At 33.5% G+C, this 16,287-nt stretch overlaps 2 protein-coding genes across 4 annotated transcripts in view; both read right to left on the reverse strand.

The window, feature by feature from the left end:
• Window positions 1–16,287, reverse strand: part of Ns4 (Nucleostemin 4) — a 219,442-nt gene that overhangs the window by 43,324 nt on the left and 159,831 nt on the right. The gene's annotated exons all lie outside the window — the stretch shown is intronic.
• Fur2 (furin-like protease 2) overlaps window positions 1–16,287 on the reverse strand; it is a 336,953-nt gene that overhangs the window by 12,923 nt on the left and 307,743 nt on the right. For all 3 annotated transcript variants that reach the window (XM_083109351.1, XM_083109272.1, XM_083109193.1), the window contains exons 3-4: window positions 10,561–10,665; window positions 5,502–5,705 (exon numbers count right to left, since the gene is read on the reverse strand). In XM_083109351.1, coding sequence (XP_082965477.1) covers window positions 5,502–5,705; window positions 10,561–10,665 — 309 coding nt within the window. The remainder of the gene's footprint in view (window positions 1–5,501; window positions 5,706–10,560; window positions 10,666–16,287) is intronic.

Consider the following 16,287-nt stretch of genomic DNA (forward strand, 5'->3'; position numbering starts at 1 on the left):
AAAATAGATAATAATAAATAATTTATAATAAGAATGAAATGTCTGCAACATTTTTGAATTAAAAAATCAAGTATTTATTTGCATCTTTTTCTAAAAAAAAAAAAAAAAACTTATGTATATATTATAAATATAAATTCTCTTAGTACGATAAAAATGTCGAATATTTTTATTTGTCAATCGATTTAAATTAATGATCCGCAAATGAATGATTGATAAATTCTCCGAGAATTTTTTTTCGACAATAGCAAATAAAAAATATACTTTAAAATAAAAAAAGAACTGAGAAACTGTCGTGAGCAATTCGCAATTCAAATAATACTAATTTACGAAAATATTCTCTCGCAAAATCTAATGCGTCGAGCTCGTCTCAAACTCGCATGTAAAGGAACACGTTTCTCTTGATCCTGACTCTTGTACGCTACGCCCGTAGCTTGTCGAGATCAGAGGACGAGGCAGACGCGTGTTCTTGTCGCAGAGAGAACACCATGTCGCAATGGGGAATGTGCCAATCTCCACGTCGATGCACCTTTCCCAGTTGTTGTTGCTTTTTTACTCATCCATTTCGAGCCGGGCGTGCCACATGACGGTACCCGGGCTCCGTTTCCCCTGCGATTCCATTAACTAGATTGCGCATTGTCGTGCTTGCCCGAGAGGAGGGCCAGAGGCATCGATGCATGTCCCCCGTCGTCCGTGTCAGCGCTTATCTGCCCTGAGATTTTGGCGCTTCGAGAGCAAGAGAAAGAAAAGGAGAGAGAGAGAGAGGGAAAACGAATAGTCGAGAGCGCTATGTGCAACGAAAATGCAATGCGGAATCAGAAGAGTTCGATAGCTCAAAGAAAAGGAGAAGGAGGAACCCGTCACCGGAGGGAACGAATTACCGAGCTTTCCGCTGTAGCTATCGTGCGCTCTCGTTGATACGACGGAAACGTCAACGTTCAACTTGGTATCGACTATCATTAGTGTTTGATGGAAGACTCTTACTTAATCTTGTTTCATTTTTACTTTAATGAAAATTTTTCGATCAAATCATGTTTAATACTTTTGTTGTATTTTATCATATCGAGTATTATGACCGCTTATATGCACAATCAAGAATTATTGATATAATTCTCATTAAATTTTTGAAGTTAAAAACCCCTGTATAATTTAAAAAAAACTCGAGAGTTAAGAAACGTAGATAATTATTCAGCTTTTAATAATTATTATTGCTATAGCATTTTTTAAACCAATTTAGAGATATTTTGTATAATCGCATAATCAAAAATTGACAACCGACTATGATCCAAGAATAATCCTATCAGATTCCTCGGCGATTTAAATTCATTTATTTTTGAGATCCGATAATAATTTATAAATCACTCGATATGCATAAAATACATATCAAAAATAATCTATTAATTTCTTTCTAAATTATAAATTAAGTGATAAAATTCACTCTGAATTAAAAGCATAAACAATGTATCGCAGAAAAGATTTCGAAAGTTACAAATCTCCTATAAAATAACTTTTGTATTATTTTATTATTTGCTTTATATTTCATGAAAGATATATAATTGCTTCGTAGAAAGAACGAGGAGATTCCTGATTGTGCCATGCTTTTCTATACGATACGCGATCGTAGATCCCTCGGCTGCTTCTTCCTCTCGGACGAGCCGACGCGAGCAAAATTATCCAGCAAGAAACGCCAAATTTACGGGCGCCGCGCATAAGAGCGCCGTAATCCCGTCAGTTCAGTGCGAAGGGCGTACGGAATGGGCTCGTGCACACATTGTGGGCGCATATTGTGCCCGGGGAAGACAATATATATACGACCCATTGTCTCACGCGACGCGTGCGGTCGACTCGGCAAAAAAAGGGCAAAAAAAATCCAGGGACGACCTGGGGTTACTTCGCTGGCCCCAGCGTCTTCCATGACCTGATAAAAACGATTCCTCCTTCACCCTCATCACGTCCAGACGAGTTCTCTTGTCATAATCATAGGTGCAAGAATGTAAGACGAAACGTGAGGTACCAATTTAAAGGCATGGAGTTGATAAAAAAGCACATAAAAAACAGAACTCGAATCTGGATCATTATCCTCTTCTTCATCGAATCTATTTTTCATAAAAAAAAGAATAACTAGAAAAACCATAAAATAATTTATTGGTAGATAAAGCATCTAAATTGAAACTAAGAGAGAAGACAGTAATAAAATGTCACGTCTGAAAAAAAGCATAAATATAATTTAGATTCAATCTTTGTAGTCTTTTGGATTTAGAAGTTCATCTATTTTTTTTTTTTTTTTTTCGAATTTTTCGTCTGTTTTTTCCTCTTGATAATGCTATGTCATATTACAATTTTATCCAATATATGAAGATTAGGTATAAAATATCTATTTGAATGATATTCTCATATGCTGGAGATGCGGGTTGCAAGTCTGAATATCGGATTCCACTTATTCAGACTTCGTTTTTCCATTGTCACCACGTATCATCTATTTGAATGAATAAATAAAATCCTATCATTTAAAGAAACGATCACCGAGGATAATGCTAAATTTAGTTAAATTTTAAAGGAAATGATAATCATCTGTTCAGAAATATGAAGGAATAAAAATAGCATTAACAGTTTTCTATGTCAACAGAGAAATTTGAAATTCTATCGTTTATTAATTCGCTTTCGAAGTTTGAAATTCTATCATTTATTAATTCACTTCCGAAATTTGAAATTCTGTCATTTATTAATTCGCTTTCGGACATTTCTATATCAATTTTTATTTTGAGATCAGAGTATCGATACCGATATATAGAATATCAAAGCTTGATTCCTCGGCTTACGTAAACCTTGGTTGCCTATCGCACCCCGGGCGACGCTCCGAGCGCGTCACGAATATTACACACCCTGTGCTTTTATCCCGCAATAGTGGTTTCCGCGCTCGAGAGTATCGGCATACTTGGGCATCACCCTCTGTAAATAAAAGGCCTCAGGTATCGGACTTTGCTCGACCTGCTCAAGTTTCATATCGCGCGTCATCACGTCCATTACGCAAGATCGCAATCTCGCGTTCCTGCCATTTTCAAGAGCTTTCTAAAGATATTTTTATAAACGCGCCACTTCGTAAAATAAATTTTATCTTTTATTTCGAATAGTATATTTTTCTCTCTTATTTATTTTCCAAATCGATCAAAAATTATATATATTTTTTGCTCATTTAATTTTGTTCCCATTTAAAATCGATTAATTTGTATATAAAAAATTGTAGAAAAAATATAAAATATATCTTAGATTTCCAACGCTTCCTTTCATTTGTCGATTTTGTAATTAAATTTGAATTGCTTGTTTCTAAGAACGCCAAATTCGACTGTGCACCATCTTCTGTCATAATTCTTGGACATGTAATTTGACAAATAACATTGTAACTAAACCTCAAATAAGCTTGAGATTAAATAAAAAGATTTCGCGCAAACAATTAAGGACCAAAGTAATTAAGAGATTATTTATTTAATTCGGAAAAATGAGTAATCGGCGTGTTCCTTGCTTTCGCCAATAAAACTGGCTGAAGAGTTAGGAGCAGGACACTCGATATAATCGAGAACTCGGCGAAGAAACTTAGGCCGAGACGCCGCGCTGGCGAGACGCGCTCAGAGACAGAAAAGTTTTCCCCGGATCAGGCGGAATCTGCCAAAAGCCAGTTTGCTCGCTTCCGTTGTTTCTCGCCACCGTCGTTCCGGATGGCACGCGGCTGCTATAAACCGCTTACAACACTAAGAAAACATGTGCACGGCACAACGGTTCCATTAAGGCCCCCTGATCGCGCGAGAACTAAATACAAAGTCCGGACGCGCGATGCACTTGGCGCGCTAAGTGGAGAGATTTATTAGTCCTACAAATAAAATCCCAACTCCTCGTAATTGTTATTTTTTACTTGCTATTATTAAATATTTTTTTAAACACCGAATTAATTTATATGAAAAATATATTCATTATACTTAGGGGAATATTTGATAAAATATATATGTTAAATAGTTGATAACAGAATTGGGCCAGATAGGTTTAATTCGTTTTTGCAATTATGCAACTATTTATAATGTTAAAAAGTGATTTTATTTAGTATCTAAAAAATTGTTAATTCTGTCATTTTAATTATCTTTCATTTTATTACATATTAATACAAATATCTTTTGTATTTTACTTTTACTTAAGATAATTCCGTACTTGTTAATATTAAACATGAGACAAGAAATAATTCTTGACAGGAAAATTCTGTCAATCAAAGTACAACCTATAAATTAAATAATATTAAAATAATATATAATATTAAAAAAAGCCTGTTAAAATTACGAGTCCTTTTTAGCCGATTAAAATTATAACTTTTTTTACAAATTGCTTTCATAAATATATCGTTTGAAGATACTAACAATTTTTCGTATCATTAGAAAAATGATGTAAAAAATATTTCTGTTAGTTTCTATAAATTATTATCTTTATAATATCTAATATAAATTATTATCTTTATAATATCTTTCATTGGAACTAAATAAATCATATTTTTAATTTATAATTTAAGTATAGGTATATTAACATATAGAGTTAAAAATGATTTTATCAGAGTACTTTAAATAAGAGAATATTTTAAGTCTAGTGTGAATGTGCCAGAGCGATTAATCTATGGGTTAATTTGGAGCTATTAAACCACTCCAACAAATGACAGAATATGCAAAGTGAAAGAGGTTTTAAACGCCAAACGCATTGTTCTCGATAATCTCGGGTCAGGCCGTTAATTGATTCAACGGCTCTCGTTCAATAAGATCGCATTAGTTGCGACTGATAATGATCGGATAACAAACAAGTTGATTGACTGTTTATACAAAGCCCAAGTAATTACCCTAATAATTGTTTACAATACATGTGCGTGGTGTTTTATGCAGGATATCTACTTTGTTTCAAGTGCACATCGAGCCGTAATGAAATCCTATCATGTATTACAATAAGATACGCCATAATTTATCGAATCTACAGCTATAATAAATCATACGCGAGACTTATATCAAGATGTCGAAATAATTATAGTTTTTTTTTTATTTAACGCCGAAATAAATAATTGCAACTAGAGATGTTACAATAATTGAAAATAATTAACGTTATTCTCGTCAGATTTAAATCAACGAAGATGACGTAAAAATATATCGAAATATTGCTCTTATTAGTTTATTATTATTATATTAAAATAAGTAATTAAATATCTACATGTGCGTTGAGAGATTGCAATACATCGTCAATTATAATTTTTAATTGAACAATGTAACATGATATTACATATTTTCTCTTATCACGTAGAGATTCCGAGAAATATGAGGATATAATGTAAATTTTTCCGAGCTGAGACATCATCGATAGATTCTTTTCAAGAAGAGAGAAGAAATAATCGAAAATGTTGAATTGCTTCAACACTTTGCGCGATTCGTTTGATTCTCGTCACGTATCCTGTCGCGGAGGTCCCTGCAGTCGAAGTCCATACTTACCAGATACCACTGTTCCTTGAAGAGCGGATCCGTGAACAGGTTTTGAAGCGGCAAGCCTCTGTTTCTTTGGCGATGGAACAAGGTGGCCTGTCGCGGACGCGGGCCAAAATCGAAGAAGGGCGAATAATCGGCAAATGCGTAGGACGGGGCGCCGAAGTCGCGCTTCTTGCGCTTCTTCTCGTGCTGCTGTTGAAACCAGTGCACCTGCAACCGAAAGCATAATCGGGTCTGTAACAACAAGTTTTCTTGCCTCGCTGTGATCGACTCCGACGACGACTTTGTCATCACATTACAAACTTGGATAACTTGGTAAACTGACCCGGGGCCATTAGCTATCGTTTTGTTATCTCACGACGTACACTAAGTTCCACCCGATATTACACGGTAATGTAAACCAGTAACACAGCAAATTTTCCTAAGTGCCCGGAATATGTCATCAGTGTCGTCAGAGTCGGTGGACGAAACATGGTTCGCGTTAATGATGTAGATGAATTATATGCCATCTCAAAAATGAAAGGTATTTCAATGTTTTTGAATTATTAAAATTTTATTGCATTTTTAAGTATAAATTATAAGTTGAATTTATAATCATACACAACACTTCGCTATATAAATCTCTCATTAAGACAAGAATATTAAAGAGATTAAGAAAAAAGCATTGATATTTATATGCACTAAATTATCTCATTTTTACTTACATCGTCAAAATTATTAAAATATGAAAATCCATGACTCATATATTTATTTAGCATTTGACAATCATAATAATTTATTTGATAATTTGAGTATATATATTATGTCAGAACATTATTAGTCGAAATTGTTAAAAAATAAGAATTGAAAAAAAAAATATTTAATTTTTCTTTTTTTTTTAATAAACGACACTAAACTAAAAACTATCACAATCGCTGTTTTTTATCCAGTTGATGAACAGTTATATACACCAGTGCTCTGATGCGGAAAATTTATCGATGCAGATTGACTCAATCGAGAATCATAAATCGCACAATCACCGAAAAACGCTTCGGGGAACGAGCTTTAATTCTGATGCGCGTTGCGTTTCTCTCGTTTCATTCATATTGCCGTACTAATCTAGACACGCAATGCGATTCGGTATCGCCGATAGGGTCACGATCCTTACACAATTCTGGCGAGATGCCAGAATCAACTGAATTAGTTTCACGGTCGTATCCAAGCGCATAAGGATTTTAGAATATTCGAAACAACGATGAGTGTAAGAAAGGAATTTGGTACATATGTTGTTCTACATCGATTATTGAACATGCTAAAATTAAACGATTATGGCAGTCGTGTAGTAAAATAATAACAGATGTTGCTATCTTCTCTTATGAATTATAAATAGTTTTGTAGATAAAAAATTCTAAATATATAAAAAGTATAGTTTATAAAATAAAAACTTTTATCACAAATACATCATCATTCTTAATAAGGTTGATATATCATGCAAAAGTCCTAATTTTTATCATATTTATGTTTATAAATATATATATTGTTTAAGAAATAATAAAATATTAAAAAACTATATTATAATAAAAAATCTAAGTGAGACACTGTTTTTATGATCAGATTCTAATTGATACGCGCTAACATAAAATAATATTAAAATATTGAAAGATATTAACTTTGAAAAATATATTTAAAATAATCTCTATCTTATTATACGAGTTATATGTTTCATATATATCCATATTATATTCGAATCATTATATCAATTTTATCTTCGAATAAATCGTCGAATCATTTATTTTATCAAAGTCATTTTATTAAACGTGAAATATTAAACTTCTTTGTGAGAAATTAAACAAAATTTACTTCTGACATAATAATAAATCATTGATAAATATGCCAGTGAAAATAATAGAGAAATGTCTAATGAAACTTATCTATTATCTGAAATTTTAATTTGCAAACTTAGTTTGTTTGATAATCTCAATAGCGAAAGTTAAAATCGAAAGTGAAAACACGAACACAAAGAATCCTTTATTTATTTTACTCCAATTCTGCGATTTTGTAATATTTTATGCAGAATAAAAACGGTGCAATATGATACAAATTTTCCATTATTTATAATATAAATTTTCCATTCATTACTCAGACATAACGAGCTTACTAATAAGTTATTGAAACGAGAATCAATAGATAACAATATACAATTACCGAGAAACTACATAAAACTGCTCTGAATGCAATTTTACATTAAAATATAAATATATGAAAATGTAAATTTTTTTTAAAAATGCACATTGGAATAATGTGACCTAGTTCTATTATAACATTTTTTTATTTTTTTCTGGTAAATTATGAGCAAAACGAATCAAAGAAAAACTACAAAGGCAAAGATCAAACGTTTTTATATTTTTAAAGAAATAGGAAGATGCAATCCTTGTAAATATGCAATCAATTTCATCAATTTTTATTGAATTAAAATATGAATTTTTATATTTCAGCGAATTTAATTTAAAAAAAATATATTTTAATTATATTTTAATCTCAATTATAGTTAGCTGAGATCTTTTTCACCGGAAGAAAATATCCTTCTCAATATTTTCAAAAAATTAATAATATAAATTTCATGAATAGAATACTTAATAAAAATTAATAAAAAATTGGTGCAATATTATTAATTGTAATATCACTAAATCTTTGTAAGTTTTAACTGCCAATAAAATCTGTTCGTCATAAGTGTATTTTATATTGATTTAAGTAAATGTAAAGCGTATTATATTATTTCATACCCTGAAAGAGGAATTAAAAGAAGAAATGATGTCTCCACATAGAGTTCGTTCGTTCAACATGAGCTGCGTGACGTTTCCGTAAAGCAAGCAATTAAAAATAAAACGTCCTTCTCTTATTTTTTTAACGAACAATTAAGCAGTTAATTAAGCGTGCTGCACAATTAATAAGCAGCCAGTTATGATCGTTGGGAGAAAACGAGAGAGATTTCCCGGTCACGTATCTGTGGCATCGTCAGCAATAAATCTCGACGATCTCTGAGCGCAACGAGCGTTCAGAAAAAAATGTATCTCTCGCGCGGAAGTTACCTCCGCACATCCGCCCTGTGCAAATGGCATTTTCCTCGCGATCACGTGCTCTCCGCGCCTAGTTCATGATTAATGCTATACCGCGTCCACTGGCTGCATGTGAAGAACTGCATTACTTTCTCTCTATATCTCTCTTTTTTTTCGACGCGATATTTTTCTGACCATTTCGCCTGCCCTTCTTCCGCTCCGCAATTTTCACCCACGTTGAGGAGAAGCTTATCGAGACGAGGACAATGGCGGAAAACGCGGCGATGACAATATTGTCTCTCGAAACAGTGAGATATTTTGCCACGTTCTCGTGAGAGCAGGGACGACGAGGCTTCTCCGAGAGTGCACTTAAAGCGGCCACCAGGTATTTCCCGCACGAATACTAAGATAAAATTATAGTGGAAAGTTTGAAAAATTCACAGGTACTACAAAATTTCATGACTTATTTTATGATTTAATAATAGATTTATGTTTTTTATTATCGTGAATAATATAATAATTTGTAAGCTAATCGCATATATTACTTCTTTGCGTGTGGTACGTGCAAATATATACGCACACACAGACACAAGAATTATTAAGTTAAAATATACTGTTGTAAAGCAGAATATTCTGCTTCTCTCTTTTACTGAATTATAAAACAATTTTCCGTTTCTGGATGTTTTCATAGCACACTGAAATTCAACGTTTGTCACAACGGTAAAATTTAGATCAGAGCCAAACAAAGAATACATTTATAGTCAATCAAAAAAGGAAGAAACATTTTGCAATCTTTTGTGAGGTGTACCGCTGAATATTCTATCGCAGCGACACAGAATATTCAGCGATAGAAAACTGCATGTAAACTGGAAAATAACTTTTTGAAAGCACAAGGGACATACCGAGAAAAAAAACGATACTTTTATGACAGGACTATTTAAACAACGCATATTGCATAGCTTTTTCTCAAAATATCCCAGCGCAGAGCTCGTCCTTCCCAGCATCAATTCCATCAACTTTTGCCAATGTCCTTCCAAAAATGAAATAGCTATTTTTGTAGTGAGATTAAATGACGCAAATAAAACAATTAAAGCAATTGAATTAATATTTTCAAGAAAGAATCTTTTATTCGATATCTAAAATTAATTATTCGATATCTAAGAGAGGTTTTAATATATTTCACAGGTTCCGAGATAAATGTATCGTAATTCTCATGTCAACTGCGTTTTACCAGTTTGATAATAAGCACTCTCTAAAAGTGAATCAGTATATTATCACTGAAAAACAGTAAATAGTCACTGATTACAGCAGTTATAAGTACAGCACTGTAAATCAGTGATATTTTATTGAAAGAATCAGTTAATAATTTTGACTGTTTCAATCAGTAATATTTCTCAATATCAGTAATATTTCTTTCGTTATTGTCAGTAATATTAAATTACAATTTCTCTCTATCTATTTCATATAAAATTAAAAATTTTATTTATATTTACTAAATATTTATTGTATTAAAAATTTTATTTTACTTATATTACATGCATTGAACTTATTATTTTAAATAGATAACGAACGAATAATTTTCATTAAGTCGCCAGACATTTATTTGTCCGATTTATAAAGATCGATTTAATATCTGAAGCCTCTCTATTGAGATTGTATCAGAAATTAAATCGAAATAATACTTCTAATTTTAAATGTTGCTCTTTGCAAACTTTATATAATTCTTATGACTAAAATTAAATACGAGAGAGATAGCGATAGTAGCGGTAAACGAACAAACTAGCGATTACTGGTTTTACAGTAAAATTTACTGGTTTTACAGTGAATTTTATTTTAACTGACCATAATCAGTGAGATATAAGATAAAATAACAAAAAATAAGCGTTTCCACTGAAGATCAGTAAAATACTCACTGATTCTCAGTGAAATCTTATTTTACTGTTTAAATTAGTGATATTTTCACTGATTCACTTTTAGAGAGCAGTTTTTAAATTAGCAGAGTACAAGAATGTGCGTGTGTGTCGACTTACCCGTGGTTCATCCCTGAGTGCCTTATGATGCGGTTCACTCACAGTGATAGACCTCTTGTGCAGTCGCTTGTAAGAGAAGAGGTAATAATTCTTCAGAGCACCGATCTGAAATGAAAAAATAAAGCATCCTTATTATCTCTGATTCAAGTGCGATTTGAGAGGATGTGCAGCCGTCGCTCGGGCATTTCCCTCTCGCGACTCTTGGATTGCCTTTCGATGGTCTTGTAACTCGATATCGTTTCGATTGAAGTTCGACAGTAACTTCCCCAAAGTGCCATTTCTGAATTATATGGCGAAACTTGCTGGAACCCGTTGACATTCATCGCTATGTTTTTCGCAGACGATAAATGTTCGCTGACATGTTCACGCATGACAGACGACATAATAATAATCTTTAGCGTGCAAAGATGATTTTTTAATCATTCAACAAATTTCTCTTGAATTTTAATAACGATCAACATAAAGCGATAATATATTAAATTGACACAAGTTCCATATTCATTAAAAATTATGCATCATAATTTATATATAAATAATATTACATTTGCATATTATCAGATTATTGTCAATATAAAATATTATTTACTATTATAAAAATTTTGGCCGAGTGTGTACGATTTTATCAAGTTTAATAACATTAAATATGAATTCGGTTTCCATCAGATCATCAAGAAGAACAATGAACGTGCCAAGAACTCAGCGGCGTCGATTAAGCCGATTTTTGCCAGCTACTGATTACCGACAGCTTTAGCATTAAAGGCTTTTGTTTTTGGATTTAACGGCCAGGAAGTTGCTAAATCCAAAATCAACATTAACGAACGACGTGCACGCGATATTGACTACCATTTTGGAAGTTTAACGCGATCCAGAGAGATAATTGGCAGCTTATTGGACGCTGGACGGTTATAATTATGTCTATATGTACGCACCACACGAATAGAGTAGCGTTTCAGTTTGGCGGTCGATGAAAATGATTGTCGATAATTCTAGGTGCAGCATAAGCCACGCTCCAATAACGCTGTACATATACATATCGAGAATAACTAATAAACTATTCCAGTGATCTGATATTTGGATCGGTGATCTGATATTTGACATCGTGAGCCTTAATTAAATCAACTGATATTTTCCAAAATTAGCTTTAGAGTGAAATCAAGGAATATCAGGTATCAATGAGGTCAAATTTTAATATTTTCGTACACTGAGGGTATATTATTATTTTCTGTAAAAAATTAAAAAGTTATCTCTCTTCTTCTTTCTTATATTTATTTAGTAATGCATACACATTTTTATATAAATTGCTTGTATGTATAAATTTATATATATATAATGTGTGTGTGATGTATTATTTTAAATATATTTTTCAAAGAAAAAAAAATTTTTTTAAATTAAAGTGCAAAATTTAAAAAAGAACTAAATAAAGACTAATCAATATTCAATATTGCTTCTCTTTCTCTCTATTAGGATTTTTTTCAACATTAAAAAACTCGTATGTGGAAGTGCATTATGCAAACAACGGCACATATCGGCACGTGTCTGTGATTTACTGGCGCATGGCTCTCACATTACTTGGATATTCTCCGACACTTGGAGAAGAAGTCGTAGAGGAACCCGGTTCCCGAAACGGCGCAACTTCCGCCGGCGGGATTTTCCTAGCGGAAACGAAAATCAAGCAAAACTGCATCACGCCGCGAAGTAGAATCACTTTCTGAAGCTGTTTTTGCGCCGCCGATGCTTTACACGTGTCGCCTACTTGAAATTCTTCCGCGGTGCACCTACCTCCGGAGCCGCGGCTCGAAAATTGAAGAGCAACCCCTGAAGAACTCTGGCGCAACTCGCAAGGAAAAAAAGAGGAAGCGCACGCTTTATTTCGCCATCGAGTTTTATCCGGAAATTTTCGCGGCGAGCTCGAGACACCTATCTCGACGCTCCTCCGGACTTCTCGAAAATCTAAGTAGCCAAAGAGTGGCAAAGTGCATCACTTGCTCCTCTCAATCTCGAGTTATCTTTCGTGTGAAAGAGAATTACTTGCCCTAGTTCTTTCACTTTTGCCATTTTTATCTCTTTAGAAGCAACAGTGTGTATATCCATGTGCGAGTTTATTTTATTTCAACCTGTAAACTTGCATCCCTGCAATAAAATCATAAAGTAAAAAGTAATAAATGATCCAAAACTCGTAAATAAATAACTTTTCCTAAGCGGAAATTTGATTGAATATTTTTCTTTAAAATTCATCAATCATGTCAAATATTCTGAAATTCAATGTTTGAATAAAACATCTCTATATGTATGTGTGTGTGTGTATATATGGAATTAATTCAATCCAAAATTTAATTAATTAAGAAAACCTTTCAACTTTCAAATTAAATATCTTTCTTATATTCAAATCACATACATAATAAAATACTATTAAACTAAAATTTATCTGGAAATCAAAATTAAAATTCTGTTTCCTTTAATTTCACGACAATTAATTTCCAATCGAATAATTTGAAAAATTTATTAATATTTTTGTTGGTGAACCAATTCAAAGCTGCTTAAAAAGCTTCGTTCACATGAAGATGTCAGCTTCAGGCTACATTGTGTGCAGAAAAGGGATGCAAAAAGGAAAAGCGAGGCTATCGTTATCTCTCGAAGATATTCCACGGGCATAGTGGGACATGCCTCGACAGTTTTACTAACGGCCGACGTTGGCAACGACAATGCCGATGAAGGTCCATTCGCATATTTTCGTATTCCACAATTTTATGTTCAACTTGTGCACGACACACTCGTGCCGGGAACTCTATGACGCAAATTTCGCAAGGGACAGTCAAGGACTCGCTCGAGGGCTTCTACCATTCGGAGCCAAACGGCGCTCGCCGAAATTCTTGCTCGAGACTATAGGGAATTTTGATAATATTCCCGTGTATGCGATTATTTCTGGCGTGGAAACGAGGCGCTGCCAACGATATTAAACTTGATGATGTGTATCCTATATGTCTTTATATCTTGAAAACTCATAAGCTTGTTGTGACTTGTATTATAAATATGCACAATAGAATAATCTAACGGAAAATAATAAAAGTAGGTAAATTATATACAAAAATAAATATTTCTCTTAAAAACTAATGAAAAAATATATATTATAAATATGGAAAAATTGTGGAATTTACTACAATAATAGTATGTTATTTTTTAAGAGTATGTAAAAAGTAATCTTAAAATTGAGACATTTAAATTATTATTAAAATTGAGTTAATGAAAGATCCTAAATAAAATAAATGTAAATCTAAATTAAATTAATTTAAAAAATTTAAATTAATTTAAAAAAATTAAATTTAAATTTAAATTAAATTTAAATTAAATCAAATTTAATCCTAAGGAATTTAAACCAATTTTATTTTAAATCTAACAAAAATTCGTCAAAGAGAATCTAGTAAATAATTCTATATAACCATCCCTCGTATATTCAAAATTTCGAATAAAGTCATACGTGAGAATCTTAACAATTTCAAAAATCGAACCAGCAGGCTATCTTTCTATTATTGACAATCGAGTACCTGCGAGTTCTCTTCTTCATGAGGATGACGACATAAATGCGAGGTCACGTCGTCGCTACTAAAAATGACAAAGCACCCAACTTTGACGCGATCTTTCCCTCTAACGTAGATACTCGCAAACTCTCCAGAATAGAGTTTTCCCATGCGTTTGTTACCGGTTGCATGAGTGATAGTCTCCCCCGACCTGCTTCTCCGACTCTATGTCATCCGCTCCATTAACGCCTTACTTCCAGCTTCAAGCCGGAGGGCGGTATAAAATAAAGCGACAAAGACGTCGGCGAATACGGGCTGATTCGGCACGATTAGCGTAAGAAACTTCTACGCGAATTTTCAAACTATCTTTGTAGCATTCTATCAACAAATTCGCTCAATTCGAAATAACTCAGCTCGAACAGCTGGAGGTGATATCAATTAAAAATCTTACAAAATCGACAAAGAGTATGACACGCACAATAATACATCAGGGTCGAAGATTAAAATTCCGACAATACGATTCTCGATCACACGTCGAGTACGGAGTTGGAGCATTTTAATCTCGACCCGAAAATCTCGGTTAACCCCGCAAAAAATTCTTACAGGGGGTAAAAATCGGTCGACGCTAAAAGAAATTCTGGCGAAATTCTCCCGACAATTACCTACGTTTCTTCGGCTGTGCATCACTCGTGCGACGCTGGCAAAATCCTCGAGCCACGTCGACCTTGGCGCTCTTCCCGGGAATCCCTCTAAATCCATCTAGAAGCTTAGCTTTTCGGGAAGCTATAGCACCATCGCGTTTTCGCTCGCGCCTCGATGCGCTGCCACTCCGGATAATCCCGATGGGAGATACTCGTCGCGGTAGCTCCTGCGCGCGAGGAAGGCGGATAAAAAGACGAGAAAATAGATGAGAGCGCGGTGGTGATGGCAATGCAGGTGAAGGCGATGCACGCGGAGGTGGGAATCCGCATAGAAGCAGAGCACAATACGGCGCAATTTATTAATACTCTGGGACTCGCCCTCAGAAGCAAACGGCGAAACAGATATGCCAGCTGAGCGCGCGAGCGGAGCCTGTTACAGGCCTGAACGGAGAAATGTCAGAACAAAGCATCCTGTGTACAACGTACGGCGCAATCTGCGAGAAAATTGCGGTAGAACGTTGCCTGAAAACACATCGATTGTAACCGTAAAATAAAACGTTTTATTTAATTTGAAATGTGTATCTCTCTCTTTCTAACAGGATTGTAATTTGGAAGAAAATTACAAAGGAAAATATCTTAAAGTGGAATGCGTAATAGCTATCGAAAGAAATTGGCGTGTAATAAAAAATTCCCGTCGAAAAATATGATTTATAAATTTGCAGTCGCGATTCATTTGATGTACGATAATAGATCTTGACAGAATTGTATAGTTTACTGCTCCGATATTTTTTTTTAACCACCTTAGAGTCGAGAAAAAATTGACGCACATATCTCGAAAAATCTGTCGTTTAAAATTTATAATAAATGTTAAAAATGGGAACATCTGAAGAATCCCTTTATCTTCTGACTTGTGTCATTTTCAGCATCATCAACTTCTATAAAGATTTCACGAACAGGTGAAGAAATCTGACGGTAAACGTTAACTGCAGTGAACTTAATTGTAACATCAGGATGATTTTTTTCGAGGAGCTGAGCGCACTTTGATGACGTACTTAAATCCATTTTATTTATCGAACCGTTTTCGCGGGATTCAGTATGTCATGACATGAAGTCATAAGATCCAAAGAAGAAGATAGTACAGGTGATTTATCATCCCGAGTCTGCAATAAGCTTGCGTTAAGGCGCGTGCACACTAAGCTCGTTGATTTTAGGGAAATATTTGTTTCTCATTGGACGAGAATAGAGAGATTGCGGATATTCCTCAACTGTGCATGTGCTTGATTGTAAAAGTAAATATTAAACTAACTAATCTGTAGTTCCCCAACATCATTTAACTTTCATTTCACAATTGGTTAATTTTATCTTACAATAGTAAAATTTAGAAAGAGGAGGAGAACATGTAACTTTTTTTAATGCGTACATAAAAAAATAAATATCATAAAATTATATTTGTTTTATTATTTATACATTATTATATTATATATAAATTATATTTTATACATATATATTTTTTATAATATATAATTAATATCTCTTTCTCTCTGTTATTAAGAATCTTTAAACGATCATAT

The sequence above is a fragment of the Camponotus vicinus genome, unplaced genomic scaffold (genome assembly GCF_025532165.1).
Source record: "Camponotus vicinus isolate PSW18456_S1 unplaced genomic scaffold, iyCamVici1.0 SCAF_1, whole genome shotgun sequence".
Taxonomy (NCBI): domain Eukaryota; kingdom Metazoa; phylum Arthropoda; class Insecta; order Hymenoptera; family Formicidae; genus Camponotus; species Camponotus vicinus.